Source organism: Olea europaea, chromosome 16 (assembly GCF_002742605.1).
Source record: "Olea europaea var. sylvestris chromosome 16, O_europaea_v1, whole genome shotgun sequence".
Lineage (NCBI taxonomy): Eukaryota > Viridiplantae > Streptophyta > Magnoliopsida > Lamiales > Oleaceae > Olea > Olea europaea.
The window spans coordinates 6,222,919-6,243,549 of NC_036252.1; the positions used below are offsets into that span (position 1 = coordinate 6,222,919).

The 20,631-nt window shown below is 34.5% G+C and overlaps 1 protein-coding gene across 2 annotated transcripts; it reads right to left on the bottom strand.

The window, feature by feature from the left end:
- Positions 1 to 35: 35 nt before the first annotated feature.
- LOC111411907 (rho GTPase-activating protein 7-like) lies at positions 36 to 19,742 on the bottom strand. Of its 2 annotated transcripts, none has more exons than XM_023042565.1 (22): positions 19,459 to 19,742; positions 19,108 to 19,144; positions 17,737 to 17,813; positions 17,502 to 17,572; positions 17,294 to 17,372; positions 17,051 to 17,195; positions 16,842 to 16,961; positions 15,276 to 15,353; positions 10,583 to 10,638; positions 10,428 to 10,497; positions 10,207 to 10,294; positions 8,473 to 8,716; positions 7,741 to 7,962; positions 6,836 to 7,177; positions 5,868 to 5,917; positions 4,100 to 4,160; positions 3,930 to 4,013; positions 2,362 to 2,475; positions 2,114 to 2,283; positions 1,915 to 1,984; positions 833 to 1,036; positions 36 to 432 (listed from the first exon to the last, which is right to left on the bottom strand). In XM_023042565.1, the coding sequence occupies exons 1-22, from the start codon at positions 19,510 to 19,512 to the stop codon at positions 250 to 252; spliced, it is 2,619 nt and encodes an 872-aa protein (XP_022898333.1). In that variant the 5' UTR covers positions 19,513 to 19,742; the 3' UTR covers positions 36 to 249. The 2 variants fall into 2 exon arrangements, with proteins under 2 accessions (XP_022898333.1, XP_022898332.1); XM_023042564.1 differs by having other exon boundaries at positions 833 to 1,045.
- Positions 19,743 to 20,631: the final 889 nt, after the last annotated feature.

The following is a 20,631-nucleotide window of genomic DNA, read 5'->3' on the forward strand; positions in this document are numbered from 1 at the left end:
TAAACAAACAAAAATCGTTGGTTTACAACATTGCATACAAATAAAAAATTGTTTTAATACTTACCATTCGGATCCCAAGCCATAGATAACTAATTTACATTCTCAGGTATTCTCCGAAAACAGCACAAATAAATGTAGATAATTCCAAGTAAATAGATAAAACACGAAATACAAGTAAATATACTACAGCACAAAGAATATACAAATGATCGTATCAGCTGTTCTTGACACACTAAGAGAAGGCTGTGGTCAGTTCCAGGGAGGAGATGATGGTTTAGACACAAAATCTTGAGTTTTAGTTGAATAGTTTTGATCCAGGCTATGGAGTTGTTCCATCAGCTGAGATCTCCTTTCCTTGAAGAAATCGAGGCGTGTTGTCAATTCGACCAAGGTCGAGGATGCTGCTGAGGGATGTCTCGGATAATCCATCACCTGCGACCATTATAGGATCAAAAAGCGCATGAAACTTGTGTTTATGGTGGTCAATTAACTCGTGTGTCATAAATGTCGTTAAAATGGGAAACTTGCAGCATAGGTCCCCAACCTATATGTCTAAGCGACAAGTTGGACCTCAACCTTATAGTTCCACAGTCAACCTCAAAAAAAAACAAAAAAAAAAGAATGTTATGGAAACATGCCTCACTCACTTCAAGTTGGGCAAAAATTCTAGCTTCGTAAAGTTGGATATGAGAGAACCATGTGACAATTTAACAGAGATTTGATGGTTTGTTATTAGGACTATTGTGCAACTATAATAAAATGCTGGGTACCAAGTATGCTAGCCTTTAATTTAGGAGTAGGCTAAAGGCCTGAAAAGTATTTCAAGTCTTACCTCTGCTGCCCTAGAAGTAGAAGGTATGGATGCAGAATCAACGGCACAAAGGCCATCCATAGATAAACTTGTCGATGCCTCATTACTTTTGGAATCGCTCAAACTTGTTGGATCTATGAACGGCTTCCGGGCAGACAGCCTACTACTGCTGCCAGATGTTAATACATGCCCCGTCATATTCCTCAAATCGGCCCCTAACAACTCCTGCAACAACTAAGATTAGAGTATGTTATCTATAAATCGTAATTAACAAAGTCAAAGATACATGACATAATTGTAAATTTTTAGTATCCCATCCAAGTATTCAAGGGAAATGCTTGTCGTACATCATCATTTAACAGATTCTATTTACAAATTGATGAGGTGGCAAAAAAATGTGGAGTGAAACTTTGACTCGATCATATTTCGTTACATCATCTATTAGTAAACAAATCTGTAAGTTGTGATTCACATATAGCACAACGAATATTCAAATGGATATAGGAAATTACATTTTGTTAAATTCCATTACAGTCAGCTCAAACGACCTTTGGAGCCCCAAATGTTGGGTCCATGGACTTTAAAGCCAAATTCTGGGTAGTGTAGGATAGGCTGAGGATGTAGGTACTAGGAAAAATGATAAGACAGTCATTATTGTCTAATTTAATCCGAGTCAATCAATTCATGATTTGAAGCTGTAAGGAGTAAGGACTGCAGATTCCGAGCTGTTGTCTTTCGACTGTCCTTGTAAATGTGCCAATCTATCAACATTTACCAATATAATAATGCTATACGAACAAAAAAATAACTCCCAATTGGTACATTATTGTACACACCGCATTTTTCAATGTCCCTTTCTCATCCTACTTGTGAGAAATAGAAGTTCACGCAAAAAATAAAAAGATGTTCAATGACAATTTAAATTAACAACAACAATACGAAGGTAGAGTCAATCCTGTGGTCATTTCATAATTTTACACATAAAAAGTCCAATCAATCTTATTCTACATTCATTTTCATTTCGACAGAAGAAAGAAGGCAGAAATTTGGGTGTGTGACAGCCATTATAGTAAATGAATAAACAAATAAACATGTGCATTCACCTCAGTTCTTTGTTTTCTTTCATGGTTAACAAAAGCAAGGGTCGTGTCAAAATCTTGCTGAAAATATTTCCTGCATGGGAAGATGACCTTATTCAATACCAGATACGGACATGCTAAATATTCTGGTGGCATAAGAAATGTGTCAAGTCCATAAGAAACTAAAAGCTCGTAAAGATGAAATCATTGGATTTCAACTCACCTTTGAGAACTATGATTGGCAGCATGCTGATAATGATCACGTTCATCAGAGAGAGAGCCAAACTGATGCTGACGTTGCTGATTTAGCTGATGGTGAAGTTCGGCAACCTTGTGTTTCAATCTGGCCACATCTGCTTCAGCAAGAGCTATCTCCTCAAGCTCGGCCCTTGTCTTCATAGTAAATAAAACATATAAGAAATTCTACAAAATTGTTGGATCATTGGAAGCTATGGAGATTGACAAATATACCTTAGAATCCATTCCACGAGAACCAGAAAACTGTCCAGATGACATGCTTAAGCCAACTTCCAGGGCAGCTCGTAAATCTCTCTCAGCTTGCAACTGTTCTTGCAGTCTTGCAACCTACGATAGAAGCCAAAAAGTCAAGTCTTAGACTAATATCAGCAGTGGTAGGCAAAAATAAGGTTGCGTATGCAAGCAAAGAACGTCTACGACACTGCAAACTTTCTCCGGGAAAAGTGTCAAAGGAGAACTGAAATTAAACATTAATGCTTAAGAAGTCATATGACAATGAAACAATTGCATCAAAATTAGGATTAAATGGAGGAACAAAAACAGATGTTATGTAATCAAGGTGGGAAAACATGTTAAGACATGATTGTATTTTCAAAGTTATGACAAACGAAACAAGATGATAATCACTCTGACATGACAAACAAAGCACTAAACAAGTTGCCCACACCCAAAATGAAAGGAAAAAAAAAAAAGCAGGAATTTTCGTTCAAGGATTACCAAAGAAGAATTAGCTTATAAACATTATGTAGACTTGTTTAATATTGCATCCTCCTGATACGAAGAACATTTACAAAACAACAAGAATTTTATGTAGTCAAGGTGAGAAATATGTCAGCCATGATTGTACAACTCAGTGTCCAATGAGAAGCCTTATTTCGAAGTTATGAGACGATGACGGAGATGATAATCACTCCAATACTACAAAATGAGCTCTAACTATAGGTGTAAAACTGAGTCAGGGCGCCCAGGCCCATGAACTGTGCAGACCCTTCTTAAGGGATAATAGATCAACAGAACTGACATGTATAAAACAGCAACACAGCATTTTAGAGAAAATGACGTGAGGAAAAAAATGCAAACAAGATCAACATTTCCCTTGTGAGCTCATTCAAGTCAAATTACATACATTTTTAATAAGAAAAAAATATTCATATTTGAGCTAAAGGCAAAGAATGATGTATAACTCTAAGCTAGCTATAATAAAATTTAATTGGATAAAAATTGAATACAGACAAACAAGGCTTGATCGATTGAACCAAAATTACTGACAAAGCCTTATCAAGAATATGAAAAATAGAATAGATTACTTCAATTTTTGTACATTTAATTCATTTCCTCAAAAAGAAGTATGTAAATTGGATTCATAGCTTTAAACTTTAGATCGTAATTGTAATATCAGTATCAAAATCACTTGATCCTTTCAAGCAACCTTACAGAACTAGCTGCCTACTGAACACGAGATAGCGTTCAAGAGAGAGGGGGTAATAAGAAATAAACTGACCTAAAGACACTCCTGCAAAGGGTGAAATTGTCCTTTTACATTGAGTAGTTCCTTAAAAGAAATTATTCAATATTACAGCGATCTAGTAAAAGTATTTATTGACGTCTTTAATTAAGAGTTGGTTAATGACCCCCAATACTTTGACCAAACCTTGAGCAAGTGGTAGTAAATTACCCTAGATCATAACTAGAAAGGGCTGACAAGAAGCAACAAAGTTTAAATTATTGAAAAATGCTTGGAAAAGAACAGTTATATTTGAATTAGTAGAACCAACACATACATCTTGTTCAAGGGCCAAACGACGTTCATGCAAAGCTTGCTTCCTTCTCTCCAAGCTAGCTTGCAGAATTGCATTCCCTCTTGCCTAAAATTGATGAGCAATCATACCGTATTAGTAAACATTACACTGGTGGTACTCCCAAAAAAAAACTTGCTAAAAGCTGGAATTACCTCTTTCGCAATCCTGTGACGTAAATCATTCTTAGCATGCTCTAATCTCTGGATGGCAAGTCTGCAAGCAAATCATCAAATTTAATGTGAAAAGGCAAACCAAAAGACAACAAAATTTTTTGATGAAGGAGTCCTCCAGGGCTTGCCAAAAAGAGAGTACGGAGACAACTGGTATGCTAACGAATTGTTGTAAGCAAACAATCAAAGAAAAAAGTAGTAAAATGAATAGTTCAACACAAGGATCTTCCTAGACAAATACAGAAGTAGAAGTAGGAATTTAGATTTGAATGTTAAGAAGGAAGGACGATCAGAAGAGGATGCAATACAAATAAGGGATTTGACAAAATGGAGATCTGCTACGGAATTTCATGAGATTGAAAGATACCTAAAAGGTAAAAAACGGTAGTTATCCGAATAGGTATAAGACCAGCTAAATTTTATGGTATTTGTGTGATCACAATCATCGGAGTATAGAATTTTGTTCAGATAAACGTAACAAAATGAGGATGTTTAAGATGGATGTGCGAGGCTTGCACGAAAGGATAAAAATTGATGGATGTACAATATAAGGGGAGATCGAAACCACTTAGGAGATGATTAGGGCATGACTTGGATAGACATAAAGATCGTGTTTATGAGTGAAGGGGTAGACCAGAAATAATATGGCCTGATGTGGTAGCAAATGACTTGATTTCGTTGAGTCTTTCGGTCAAAGTAGCAATGGATCAAATGGAGCTGCGAAAAAGGATTCACGTTTCCAACCTCAACGTCACTAGAAATAAGGCTTAGTTCGTTACTGGGAATAAGACTTAATTCATTACATTGTTGTTTCAATCTACTTGATATTCATCCATAAGTAGCAACTAGCAAGTTTAAGTCTTGCCAATAGCATTATGACATAATGTGTTCCCTCCAATTTCCCATCCTTACCACAACTAATAAAGCAGGCAAAGAAGGTGAATATGGTGAAATTCCAAATCCAAAGGCATGACAACAGCATGACAACAGCATAGCCTCTGTAGCACAGATACTATAACTAGGATAGCGTGTCCATGTCTGACACTCTTCGAACACTGTACAGTAGTCATTTTTCTTTCTTACTATAACTATAATATATTTTTAATTCAATTATTAATAAATAACAAATAAGTACTCATATTTAAAAGATTTCAACAAGAAAAATCAATAATAAGTATAAAACTAAATTTAAACTATATAAATAAAGAATTTAATGAAAGTGTCGACGACGTGTCATATCGGTACATTTTTGAAAAATCATGAGTCGGCGCATCCGACACGATACGTGCCTGTATCGGTGCATCATAGAGCAAAGCTATGAATACTAGAAAAATGAGTATAGTGCAACAGAAAACCAAGCATATTACTAATCTAAAGAACCTTGTAGAATCATAATGCATCCGAAGTTCACAAATTTCATGCAATACATTTAGATCTTTGACTATCTAAACCAAGACTATTGAAACAATAAACAAACATTCTTCTGCTTTTTGAATCAGGAGAGGAAGGATGGAGACAATCTACTACTTCTTATCCTAGAAATCAAACCAGTTTTTAAAAAGCAACAAGAATATTCTCAATTAAAGCAAATTTCCAGTGTGCTCAAGTAAAATTTGTAACATTTATATTGCGTGGTCTTAGTGTGCTCGAGTAAAATTTGTAACAATTATATCACATGGTCTTAATGGCAGACAGAAACTTGGCACATTTGCCGCAGCCAACTTAAAAATAAAAGATAAGAATATCTTACTCTTCCTCCCCAGAAGAATCAATGGATTCCACTGAAGGTGTTTTCCGGGCCTGCAAAGAAGAAAAGTATTAGATCAGATAAATAGAAAAGGAAAAAGGATAGTTACCAATGTTTAAAATATAATTAGTCTTCATCTAGCATTAGTAAATTATCTTGTTTTCCTGTAATCAATTGTGTAAATATATATAATATTCACGATCCATCATTTTGGTGAACCTACAAACCAAATAGCATTAATGCAATGCCATTTCTATAAAATTTCGCTCATCAAGACACAAACAAATTATTATTCAAAGGACTCTGGCACACTCTGCAAACTCAAATAAGCTATGATAACCCGAGTGTGCTTAAAGCATATAGTGTTTGGTTTCTAATCTCTTAAGAAAGGACTTTGCCAAAGCAGCCAATAAATTAAAATAGAAATTTAAACCATCTCATACTGGCTCTATAGAAAATAAGCAACGAAGGTGCAGATTGTGGCTCAAAATGGGGGGAAAGGGGAAGGATTACAGTCACGAACAATGTGTCTGCATGTGTTTGCATGTGTTATAAGAAAATGTGTCTGCAGTTGTTTCTGCACTTGCACATAATGGGAAAAGATCAATTACAATAGGGAAAATGTTTGATTTAGGGAAAACAAAACCTGAAGGTAAAAAGAATCAATGCGTGTGGCCTCCATCTTGGGCAATATGTATGAAATAATCAGAAATGGTTTAAGAAATAAACAAGTTTAAAGAAAAGCTGATCAATTAATCGAAATTCCGAGCGATTTGATTAGCATGCACCAACAACTCACTCTCCATTATGGTTACTTCATTGGGGTTAATGCAAAATCTTCCTTCGTAGGTAAGTAATATCTGAAAACCAATCCACCCCCTGGGGAGCTTTTCCTGTTGTTTTAATTCGGAGAAATTTTTTATGCCGAAAAATAATCACACCAAGACAAATAAAATCAACAGGAAACTCACATTTTTTCGTCCCCAAAATGTTGATCTCTTGCCATTGGGATTGGAATTTGTGTATTTGGTTGCTGGCTTCTCAACCAATGACTCAGGTCCAGGAACAGATAGATGTAGTTCTTGATCCATAGATGACAAAATTTCTCCTACGGATCGTTGGGACTCATTACCAGGTAATTCCGTAGAAGAATCTATCATGTTTTCACAAGCCTCCTTCAGATCGTCCAGTTGCTCATTATCTGAGAAGTTAGAATTTCTAAGAGGTTTTGGGTCTCCCATTAGATTTGATTTTGTTCTCAATGTATGATTATCTGTGCAATGTCCAATTTCTGAATCACCATTTCCATTGACCTAACATTAAAAAAACGTTTAAATCAAATTGCTACTTTGGTAAATAATTTTAAGAGAGTGTTCAAACCTTCGAAGTAACAATAATCAGTCTACAATATAATGAAATACTTATATCCATGATTTTGAAGCGTTTCATTCCAAACCATCACGGAACAAGAAAAATGCAAAATCAATTGCCATTAATATATTGGTTGAAAAGGGCATATGACTACAGTTGGTTTGGTGCAACATGTGCAGCTGACACATTTGAGCAAAAACCAGTGATTTTTTTTATTTACCAATTAAATAAATTAATCCTCAAGATCCGAAAAGGCACATTCCATAATTTAAAGTTCACCTCGAAACTTGTTTCAATTGCTATGAAAATGCCTACTGTCTTTAAGAAGTGAAAAGGAAAATAGGGAAAGGATTACTAGATAAGTTCTTATATTATACTTGATATAAAAACAAGTGGACATATATTAATATCTTATTCTAAAGTAGATACGCTCATGCAGGATATCTTTGGAGTGATGCTTCCACAAAGGCACGCATACAAAGAAAATGAGGAAAAGAGAGACAACCTTATGGTCACACAGATCGTCAGCTATAGATCCACTACTTTCACTTAACTTTCCACTGAGTCTACGATCACAATCATCATCTGTTTCAGGGTCGACTTCATTTTCAGCATCATGATAACCATTATCTTTTATATCGAGATTTTCATCATCAGTGGTAACTTCACTCCCGCTATTTTCAGCTTGAGAATCGACAGATATAGAGCATCTATGCAGACTATCATTCTGAAAAGGAAGCATAATAAATAGTGAAGCACCTTAGAAAACGATGGTAACATAACGAACCTTTCAGTCTGCAAACAAAAATGCATAGAGATGAAAAACTATCAACAATTACATACATAATACACTCAAGATAGAATTCAAAAACCCGATTCAGATAACAACCAAATCAATACGAGGCTTAAATAAATCCTGTTGCTGTGATTCAGTTAAAATTCAACAGATCAAAATATTTCCAAGAACAGCATTAGCTAGCCACCCAAAATAGAGATGTACATTTTCCAAAGTTTGCATGTCTGACTGGCATTCAGTTTATGCATCAGTTGTAATTTGCGCGGGGACTAGAAAAGTAGAAGATTAAAGGATACAACGGCTAAAATGGAAGAAGAGGTCTAAGCCAAAAAGAGAAGTGTCACAGAAATGGCAATAACTGAGACTTAAAAACACATGAACAGAAATCAATCACCCGATAAGCCTACACACTTCCAGAATCAACAACCAAGGATAACCTACATCAAAAATATTGTCATACTCCTCCAAGAGTGTTGTAATAATTGCTTGGGCATTATTAGCAGCATTTGCAGCAGCAAGAAGCTGAGCAGAATTATCACCATTGATATCAAAATCATCCTCTAATTCACATTCACCAGCTACAAGAGGCCGCAGGAGCAATGGAGCCATACAAGCAGCAACAGCAGATGGAGTCATCCGATTCTCAGAAACGTGTGAGGAAATAGTATGCATCATCTTAAGAATTCTACAAACAAGATACAAAAAAATATTTATGTGGACATCAAAATGAAAGCCTGCACGACAAAGATTGATAGTCGTGCTCACACCAGATTTCAGATGCAACCACTCTACATTCAAGAAGATCATTGATCTTGCACGCATATAAGCATTAACAGTTAAATATTGCCATTAACACGATATAGTGATCTTGCTGTTTCATTTTGAAATATACGTAAACAAACAATTAAATAAGACAATTTTGACAAAGTTTAAGTAAGAAAGACCCATTTGATTTACACTAGAGATTCTGACAGTGACATTTTAAGTCAACTGAAGTTCCATTTCTGAAAAGTCAAACTACATCAACACAAAACCAAAACATTAATCAAAATGTTAGCAAACAAGTTCCACTATCGGCCAAACACTGACATGAGATCGACATAAAGTTCCCTTCTCACTTACGAATGCAATTTAAATTTAAGCTCTGCCTCTACAGTAAAAAATTGTCCTTTTTTCCGGATATGTTGGGATATCCACGTTAATGTTTTTATATGGTTGTTCAGAAGTCACCTAGGACAAGAATACTCAAGTCATGGGAATATATTTCTGAATAGAAGGTTACATTAACTTGTGAGGGGTCAAAGGGTAATGATTTTAAAGGTTTGCTTCAACCAAGAGCATTGGAGAAATTTGTTGAAGGCCTCCCACATCAAAGACTATTCTGATTCTTAGTATTCTGCGGTTATTATTCTCTCTATGCCTTCTAGCCTAATTTCTTCAACTAAACATGTAGCTGACAATCAACTCACAGAATAATGCATATTATTTGTTTCTAATAAATGTTTGGCCAGAGGTAATGCCACCTAAATCAACTTGTCCTATAAAGACCAGAACCTTGTATTGAAAATTTTCTACACGAAAGCATGCCTGATAATGTCTTCTGTGTCTCTACTCATAACATCACGACTGCAGAGCATTTATTAACTTCTTGTACATTTAAGCATTGAAATTCTTTTCCATTGCATGGTAAATACTCTACTGCAACTTTTCTTCTTACATTAGACCGGAGGATGCATTTACCCCTTTGACAGAATGAACATGTGACATAAATTTAAAATTGAACATTAACATTACATGGTTTTAACATTTATTTTTGCAATCGAGAAAGAATATATTGCAAGAAGCCCTAGAATATTATTTGGCTAAATCTTAAATAAGCATTTGAAAAAGTTTAAGCATCACAAAATTGTGCCCAGAGGACATACTGCTAGTTAAGAGTTGGAAGCACTTCTAACATCGATTATCAAAATTCCACTGGCAACTAACCAAAGCAAATGATTATGAAATGAAACAGAAAGATCGTGTAGTGACATAGCATTTTGCAAATAGAGGAGACAAATGTACCAAATAATCAACTAGACGTGTTTCCAAATAATCAACTAGACATGTGTACAGTGTCGCTCACATGATGATGCACGAGAACATGGAAACAGTAAGGTAGTGGACCAGGAGTACCTCTGTAAAAGACGCCTGTTGGGCTCAGGAAATGTCTCCTGTATTACAGAGCGCATTGCATTCACTCGTGCTTCCTTCCGATCAATTCCTTTTCATGCCAGGGAAATGAACAAATCACATTTATGTAAAAAATGAAGAATCTAAGCCAACGATTTACAAGATAAGCAAGCAGATAGGATTCAGATTTGGTACTTATAGAGTATGAAGTGATGTAAACGTACTATAGGATTCCAACAATGCAGTGCAACAGGATGCAGGAACTGGAGATGAAGGCAGCTCCCGAAGAACGTGCTGAAAGAACAGGTAACTCTGTTGAATTATTAATTCAAATAAAAGCCAAAGCAGCATGACTGAGTAAGAAAGATGGTAATCAAACCTTAACACAGTCTCCAATAACATGAGCATCCTCATCCGGATCAAATTCAGTCTTGCCTACAATTAAGAGCCTTCATATTAGAATAGACACCATCATGTTGATTACCTTGTTTGAGAAGATAAATGGACAAAGAGAACTCCACAGAGAAATCATACAAATATCTATAAGACTTTCTTGTCCCATATTATGCAAATCAATCCTCCAAAGGGAACCCAAATCCAGACCAACAAATGTGATAAACTCAATCCCAAACAAAATGTTTTTCAACTTGATGTGTGATATAAAGTGAACTCAAAGGTATGTTTCCTAGCTTTTTTGGAACAAAACCATAGGGGCAAACCCCAGGCATTGAAATCCCCAAATTACAAAAAGACCAGAAAAGCCCAAGAATCTTCAAAGTACAAAATACAGAACATCTATTTATGCACCTGATGCAATATTAAAGAGATTATGATATTTAGTTTCCAATTTTGATATTTATTCTAGGACTAGTTGCTATCGTGTGCATTGCACGAATTTTATGAATTTTAGTTTTTCTGAAAAATTTTTGAAGCAATATCTAAAAATATTTCCATGATATAAGAAAATAATTGTAAATTATTTTTACAATTGCATAGCAGTATGTTATTTAGAAAAAAATATGCTTGTATATTTCATGCTTGAATAAGAAATATACAAACAATTTTGTTTGTATTCTTTGATAGTGTTGATATAATTGAAATGAATGTGAAAATTATATTTCTAAATTTTGTGTAATTCAATATTGTAAAATTAAAAAAAAACTCTCCGCACAATGCGGAAAGAATTGAACCAAGTGCGGAGTATAAATAAAAAATAAAAAAATGCGCGGAGAGAGTTGAATCATGTGCGGAGAGTTGGCAAACTCTTTGCACAGTGCAAAGTTAAAAAAAAAATCTCCGCACAGTGCCGAGAAATGACAAACCAACTCTCCGCACAATACGGAAAGCAAAAAAAAACTCTTCGCACTGTGAGGAGAGAGTTAATCTCTTCGCACAATGCGGAGAGTTGCTCCGCACGGTGCGTAGAGAGTTGAACCATGTGCGGAGTAAAAAAAAGTGCAAAGAGAAAAAAAAACCTCTCCGCATAGTGCGGAGAGAGTTGAACCATGTGCAGAAAGTTGGCAAACTCTTCGCACAGTGAGTAAAAAAAAAAAAACTCTCCGCACAGTGCAGATAGTTGTTTTCAAATTCCTTAATTACAAGTCAAATTTCAAGATTGTAAATTTTTCGTATATAAAACGAAACAGAGTCAAAAAAACATGGTTCAAAATCAATTATGTCTTCTTTAAATTCTAATCACAGCTCAATTTCTGAGCATACAAATCATATTTACGGTATTGGAAAGGAGCTTCCTCGTGATTCATACAATGAAACAATATGTGAGTTGTGCAAAGAAGGGGATATTGATAGTACCATGGCATTGCTTTCACAAATGGAGGCTTTAGGGTACCACCCAAATTCAATATTTTACACTTGCTTGATAACAGCTCTTCAACATTAGAAGCGGATACAATTTTCAATGAAATTATACTTTCGGGTTATAAGCCAGGAATTAAGGTGTTCAATTCAAAAGTTGTTTGAGAAAAAGCTTCTTGGAACTTGCAGATAAAGTCCCGAGAGTTTGTCTTTCTCTTCACACTGTGCGGAGAGACAGTTTGCCATCTCTCCACACTTTGCGGAGTTTTTTTTTTTTGGCTTATGTGCGGAGATTTTTTTGTCTCATGAAATTTATATATACTAAAATTATTATTCTTTTTTTAATGTTGTTGGCATGATGCGTGTGTAGAAGAATATTTGTCAATCACCATAAACAAAAATTTTCACAAAATGCAAAAAATAAAAATGCATAATAAATCTTCTTATTATGCTAATAAAATTACAATAATTTTTTTTTACAAATAACATAAAAAAAATCATTTTTATCTTCAACAAAAAAACATTTAAAAATTAGCAATTTCATAACTACTTTTTTTTTAATTCTCAAAAATACAATTATAAAAAATTAAACAATATTGAATTACAATATTTAATACTTAAGAAATTCAATATTAAATAAATTTTATACATTTATAACAAATTATAAATTCATATTTGCAGCTTACCGTAGATACAGTTTACCGTATATATTGCATACCATATTTGCAACTTACCGTATATGCTGCCTACCGTATTTGCAGCCTACTGTATTCGCAAACAACTTACCGTATTTTCACCTTACCATATTTGCAGCTTACCGTATATGCTGCCTACCATATATGCTACCTACCGTATTTGCAACTTACTGTATTTTTATATACCGATTTATGCATTACAAATACTGAGAATGCAGAAAATCGTACATTCACTTACCAAACCAAATTTCAAAAAAAAATTCCAGATTTTTATTTTTTCAACATAAGCATAAAATAAATATTAAATATATATGAAGCACAAAATATAAATGCATATGAATATGGTGCTCTTCAATTTTTCAATATTGAATTACATAAAATTTAGAAATATAATCTTCACATTCAACTCAATTATATCAACACTATCAAAGAATATAAGCAAAATAATTTATATAATCTCGTATGAAATATACAAGTATATTTTTTTCTAGATGACACAATACTGTTATGCAATTGTAAAAATAATTTATAATTATTCTCTTATATCATGAAAATATTTCTAAATATTGCTTCAAAAATATTCCAAAAAACTAAAATTGATACACTAATAAAAATACGATAAATGCAAAATTCGTGCAATACACGTAACAGTTACTGTGCGTAGAGGTTCTTTTTTTTTTAACTTCGCACTGTACGGAGAATTTGCCAACTCTCCGCATCGTGCAAAGTTTTTTTTTTTTTTTTTTTTTTTTTTTTTTTTTTTTTTTCGTACTATACGAAGAGTCCGCACTTTGTGAGGACAGTGTTCGCACAGATTGTACAAACTGTCCGCACAGAATGCCATCTCTCCGCACTGTGCAGAGAATTTTGCCGTGGTGTTTACCATCTCCCTGCACTGTGCGGAGAGTTTTTTTTTTTTACTTCACACTGTACGGAGAGTTTACCAACTCTCCACACATGGTTTGTCATCTCTCCGCACTATGCGAAGAGTTTTTTTTTCCTTTTTTACTCCGCACATGGTTTGCCATCTTTCTGCATTGTGCGGAGAGTTTATTTTTATTTTTTTTAAAGCTCATGTGCGAAGATTTTTTTTTTTTGCTCGTGGCAGTTTATATTTACTAAAATTATTATTATTTTTTAATGCTAGTGGCATGATGTGTGAAAGAACATTTGTTTGACATAAACAAAATGAAAAATAAAAAATGACATTATGCATAGTAAAATTTATTAAGTTACTATTGCATCAACAGTAGACCCTCCTTCCCTTTTTATTAGAAGTTAGAAACATAATAAGTGTTTTGATTTCGTTGATTTTATAATAATTTCCTACTTAAATTAGCACTAGTTTAAACCCTATATAAAGGGGTATTTTGCTTTGTAATAAATCAACTTTTGATTATGAAATAAATTGATTTCTCTCCCTAACTTCTATCTTCTCCTCTTCCCCTCCTCTCTTTTCCCCTCCTTTCTCTTTTTCTCCCTCCTTTCCCTTTCTCCTACAATTCTCCTATTACATCCGGCGTCAACACCTCATTTGGGCAGGTACGGTCAATCAACAAGCAGACCATAGAAAAAAATCACAACATACAGACAAGAAACATATACTTCAATTCAGGAATTCCATAGGCAATTTCCACAATCTACAAAGTCCTCTATTACTCAATGGTAAAAGCACAGATCTGGCTGACAAAATTCCACTTCTTGGAACTCATATTCCGCTGTCAAATATGTAAGTTTCAGTAAGAAAAAATTGAAGATGATTTTACTTTATAACATGGACTTTTGTCATTCAATTAGAAAAGGAGTAAAAAACAAGCATGCAAGAACATGTAGGGTAAACAACAGATATCTGATACATGTTGCCAAATTAAAGGCTACCATTTATAACTTCTCTCCATCTAGAATCACAGCACAAGACAATCACTAGACGCTGACATCTGAAAACAGGCCAATGATCTCTATGCATGCTCCTAATTACTGAATACACATCGTCCTACCTCAGATAGCCTCTCAGTTACCATTGTCTAAAAAGTAACCCTTCCAATCGTAGTTTATAATTTACCATATAGGCCTCTTTTCTTAAAAACATTATATATCCCACTTCACTAGGCTAGCATCAGATTTCTCCATAACATTCTTAAAGAAAATCTCAAAATTATAGACGAAGAATAAACCGCAGCAAAATCATCATTCGCCAAATACGGTAAACACCTAATGTATTTTTACTGGCATATAAAATTAGTCTAGGAGTATATAACTCAACCAATGCAATCAGTCAAGTTGATTTGAATAAAGTAAAAATCAGCATGACTAATTGAATTTTCTGAATAAAGCAAAAAAATAATCAACATATCCAGAAAAAAGAAACTAAGAAGAAACCTTGATCATATTCTTCAACCTTTTATACTGATATACAAAAGAAGTCTTCAAGTATTCAACGTAATAATTGCAATCAGCCATATTGATTTGAATAAAGTAATAATCAACAAGAATAATTGTATTATCTGAATAAATAAATTAAAAAAAAAAACTACATATCCAAAAATAAATAAATAAATAAACCTTGTTCATATTCTTGAACTCTCCGATCTACTTCCTCAATGTCTGCAGACTGCCGTAGAATTCCTTCAAATTTAACTCCTGCAAAAAGTAATCCACAATCAGAATATACACACTGAAGGAAGCCAAAAAGAACTTTCACGTGTGTAGTTTTTTGAGATAATAATTGGAAAATTGTAACTCTGGATTGAACTTATCATGGCTCACAACAATAATGACTAAATGCCTCACTTGAAGTTCTGTCAGCCATCACAATTCACAAAGCTGTATGGTGATCAAGAATATAGGTAGTGGAAAAAAAAGGGAATAAAAACAATTTTAACATTTTGCCAGGTTCTCCTAGACCTGAAAGCCACCTAAATTTTCAAACAATATCCCACAATCACCAGAACCCTTTGCCAATCAATTGCCGTACCGTATATGACAAATTAAATACACCTATTACAAAACACTTAGAAAAACATGCTAGACCCAAGACTTCCAAAATTATCCAACTCTTAGACTGAGCATAATTTTCTTTAAGGGAATTTAAATATTACACTCTGTAAGTGAGGTGCATTTACACTTGAGAGCTGGCATACCATATTTTCAAAATTTACTATTTCCACACTACTATTACATTAGTGTTTACAAATAATATATTTCATTTAAGTCTCCCCCCCCCAAAAAAATGCAATTATATTATAGCAGCATGTAAATACTGAATTGAAATTTTTAGAAGTATGATCAGCGAAGTATACACCCTATATAAATGGTGCGTGTAGTAAATATTCCTAATTTATTGATAAAGACTTGACGGAATTTGTTATTCGTTAATATTGATGAAAATAGCACTAAGTACACTAATTTCGAAAAATATAATTAGCAAAGGTGTAATTATACCTATATACAAAGTGAGATTTGTAAATTTCCCTCTTATGGGAAAGGGAAACACAAACAGCAAAGTGGATGATCACTTGCGCACACACAAAGTAATTTCGCAAAGTAACAATTTCTTGAATTTTCTTTTCTCCGTATTTGAAATGTGATGTGCTCAGGGTAGTTACACACTATACACAACGTGTGATTTGTAAATTTTTTTCATTTTCCAGTAAGGGGAAACACAAACAACCAGATGTATGAATGGAATCAAGTTAGGAAACAAGAGAATTCTATGAGAATGCCTCGAAGGATGTTTTACAATTTTTCCTTGTCCTTAACCATTGACTTTTGTAGTCAATTTAACTCAATTCAAGATTTATATTTCATAATAATTTGTTTAATTTCAAAATCATTAATTCCTTAGATTGAAGTACATTCCATCATTTCCATGCATCTTTGTTCATATTTTAGCCAAATTTTTTTTATCAGGTAAACATAGATATTACTCTCAAGTAATAAGTTTTGGTTTAATCCAAAAGTGATGATGCAAACACAGGCAAACACTTCAAGAAATGGTTGGGTGCAGAGGAAACATATCCTCCCACAAGAAATTTGTGCATGAGATATAAAAATGGATTCAGACCTTGTTAAAACCCATTTTGAAGTTATGCTCCAAACCAGAATACAAGTTTCAATACAACGACTCACCATACTTCTCGAGAAACCGAAGTGCTTTTTCAAGAAAGGATGGGCCTCCATCTATATCTTCTAATGCAAGCAAAATTGGTCGTCCAACAACCAACGACTTAACCACACGTTTATCCCTCCCTGTATCAAAATGAAATCCCATGATAAGCAAGTAGGCTCCGCATGGAGTTAGAGAAGGGAGGAAATCTGTATCAAAACAATGTACGAACATTGGGGGAAAGACCCTTCAATTGTTTCATTAGTGTCACTCCTAAATATCCCATTATGTCCCATCACAAGAGCAGCACTTGGTGCTTGTGCAAGAGCATGTTCAAGGCTTGTCTTCCACTCATACAAATCCTCTGATGTCTCTGCCTGAAGTTTAAAGACCAAAAGAGCTGTTAATTACCAAATAACTAAATACAGGAGAACATAAAAGAGAAAGGGAGATCAGAATCCAAGCCAGCATGCACCTTAAGAGTAAATGCTCGCCCATCACGTCCATCAGGAAACAAAACAGTTATAAGCTTCTTATCTTCTCGAACAACAACACTGCACACAAGAAGATGCAAGAAAATTGCAGGAGATGCAGAGAAAAACAAGAGGCACACAAAAGGGAGAACATAGAAACACAGACACTAGCCCACGAACAGTTAATACGTAAGTCCTGTTGTATCATACCTCCCTGAGTTATTTAAATCAATGCCCCCTAGAGTCAGATTTACTTCACCACCTCGGTGCTGAAGTGAATTCTAAACAAAAAGCAAAACTGTAATATTCAATAAAAACTACCAGAAGTGAAGACTGAACAAAGAGCATCAATAGCTAAATATCATGAAATCAGGCAGTGATGATACAAAATCACTGTATCCATATATCAAAGAATATGAAGCTCAAGGCAAACTTGTAGACTAACCGGGTCATTCTTGAAGAAAACCAAGGAAGTACGTGTAAGGATAAACCATCGCTTCTTCCAAGTATTCCAACCTAACCCTGCAAGAAATTGAGGTACAAGAACACACAACAAGACCAGTATTGAAACAATAAGAGTAAGATAACATTTTTTATATATCAACATAACGGGAGAAGGAAATGGTCCACTCTTTGAGGGACTCAAAACAATCAGACAACAGCACTATAAAGTTTAAATAATTAGGGCCCCTTTGTGTGTTCTCTTGCTTTCATTTTTCCTATTTCACATTATTAATTGCTTGGATAGTACGATTATTTGTTCGATCCATATCAAGCATTACCTAAATTCCAAGTAGCAAAACAAAAACGTACTGTTAATCCCCTTACGTCCTAAATAAGCGACTTTTCACGAGGTAAGTAAAGAGATGATTTTGCATGCTCTATAATCAAGATATAAGATGTTTGTTAAAGCATAAGTCTCTCCATGAACTATTTAGAATTCCTCAACTTAACCTGAATTCTATATCTTGCAACTTACTTACTGATCATTACCTGAATTCAGATAGCAAATAAAAATCTTAATTGTCTATTCTCAAAGTCTGAAATCATAAACGATGTTGAGACCCTCAAATATGATTTTCTTAATAAAGCATTTGTGTGATTCTTATTTAGGCCTAGACAAAATAAGATTGCAAAAATTAGGTTACATGAGCACTAAATGCCATGGAAAACACTAGTTTGTCAGACCCAACGTCTCATTAAGCGATCAAGATAAATCACCCCACCCTGTGAAGATCAACAAATGGTAATCGTTTAACCCTAGATATCCAGGCACCTGTTGCGCCTCAACACTTTTTGTGGAGAACACACTAACTCTAGGTTCAAGTGGCATTTCACCTCTAACCACAACTCATCTCCTAATTCCTCTAGCTCATTCTTTCCACAGAAACAAACCCTATACATGGCCCTTATCTGTCTCTCTTCTCTTCTTTAGCCATTCATCAGTCTTCCTCACACCTATAAGGGACTAAAAGATCTACTACTTGAATTTTTATTCCTGAAATTGGTAATTTTGTAACCATCTCTACAAAGACAGGTGCAAACATATACTAATCTCTATCATGTGCCACCATGACTTGTGTAAATTACAAATTGCTTTTATTCAACATCATTGTACATTAAATTAGGTATGTGCAAGGCATACTAAATCTGGAGCCAGTTGAACTTAAATCCCACCAACTCCCATGAATTAGTCATCAAATACCAATGTGGGACACAGTTACACGCCCCTGTTTAATAATTTACAAATTCGAAGTTATACACTATTCACTCTTAACCTCTACAACATCTTATCTGCAGGGCCAGAAGCACTAACCTTTGGAAGATATGAGAAGATGCCCGCTCTTGAAAATCTGTAATTTCTCACAAATTTAAATCGAGATTAATTACAGCGCAGAAGAATAATTACACAACAATTTGATCCCGCTAATTATATTATCAATTTTACGAAGCAAAATCCCAAAAAAAAAAAAATAATAATAATAAATAAATAAATAAATGCTGAGACAAATTACATCTTTGTTTGACAATCATACGACTATACTTGACTTAGACCCAACTTTTTCTTTTTCTTTATCATTTCCCAGTTGAAAAAAAAAAAAGAAAGGAAACAGAAAAAAATCACTAAATACGAGATTTTCCTAAACAGGAAGAACAAAAAGCTTACAGTGTTTGAATTTCCAACACGAGGGCGTTCGAATGTGGCAAGAGAAGCCGACATTTTTTCTTCCTTATCACAGTTGAATTAACATCTCAGCTTGAGCTAGAAGACTGAGTCGACACGGATCAGAAAGGCAAAAACAATAGATAGAGATCTGTATAATGAGATTGATTAACTCCAAAAACTGGGCTTTTTTCCTTTTTGCTTTATTTTTACTTCTACGTGAGAAAAAGGGATAAACGAAGCTGAGGAACCAGCCAGAGCGGCTTTTTCTTGTTTTTTCTGTATGAATTAAAATTTTTATGACAGTATGTTAGTGGGGTATAGGCGGGTGGTCTTAGTTGGGTGGGTATTGTAATGGTGGTTGTGGGGAGTCATTATGTCTGTTTTAGTATAGTCTACTTTGTTGCCTACTTTTGCCCGTGATTGAAGTTTACTTTTAAGTTTTATCTTACATTTTTTAAACATCCTATAATATTTTTTTTTGTAAATGTAAATTCTATTTCTCTAAATTCATGTACAAGTATGCCCTGCGTATCCATGCAAATCAAAGATCTAAGGATATACAGACAACAAAGATCTATCGATCCAATATTAGAGACTCAATAAGAACCAAAATATTAGGATACAAAGAGAGCTTGACTTTCTATACATATGTTTTAATCCGTCTCAATATGCTATCCATACATGGTTTAAGATCCTTAACAATCAATCTGTACCATCCAAATTTGGTAGACCGTGCAAACAGGGGCAATTTTCTTGGCTTTAGTTTACCAGGATGTGCCTCGGGTTCTTCATCCACTTCAAAACACTAACTATTGCTGTCATTAATCTCCTCGTTCCCAACCCACCTTTGATCCGTCCCCAGATGATTGAAGTCGAAACACACAGAAAAAGTAAGTGCTGACATGTTTCAAGGTATGAACCACAAAAGACATGTTCTGTTGATGTTTAGATACATCAATTTATTCTTCATAAGAAGCTTACACTGCGCAGCAACCACGCCATGGAGGAGTAATGTATAGCCTCCAAATCTCCCTCGTCCATGTCCTTTTTTCCTCGTTCGGCCTAAAAAACTGGTATGTACTGTCTATGCAAATTAGATAGAAGCTGTCCAGTTGGATAGCCTATCAACAGCAACTTGGCCAGTGGAATCCAACCCTTTAAGTTGGTTTTGAA

What these genes read in the sequence shown, in the direction of transcription:
- LOC111411907 (XM_023042564.1), bottom strand. Translation starts at nt 19,512, where the DNA reads ATGTCGGCTTCTCTTGCCACATTCGAACGCCCTCGTGTTGGAAATTCA. An exon ending in TTTTCTTCAAGAATGACCCG is followed by an intron (nt 17,573 to 17,736) that starts GTTAGTCTACAA and finishes CTTTTTGTTTAG; the next exon opens with AATTCACTTCAGCACCGAGG. An exon ending in TGAAGGGTCTTTCCCCCAAT is followed by an intron (nt 16,962 to 17,050) that starts GTTCGTACATTG and finishes ATTTTGATACAG; the next exon opens with GGAGGGATAAACGTGTGGTT.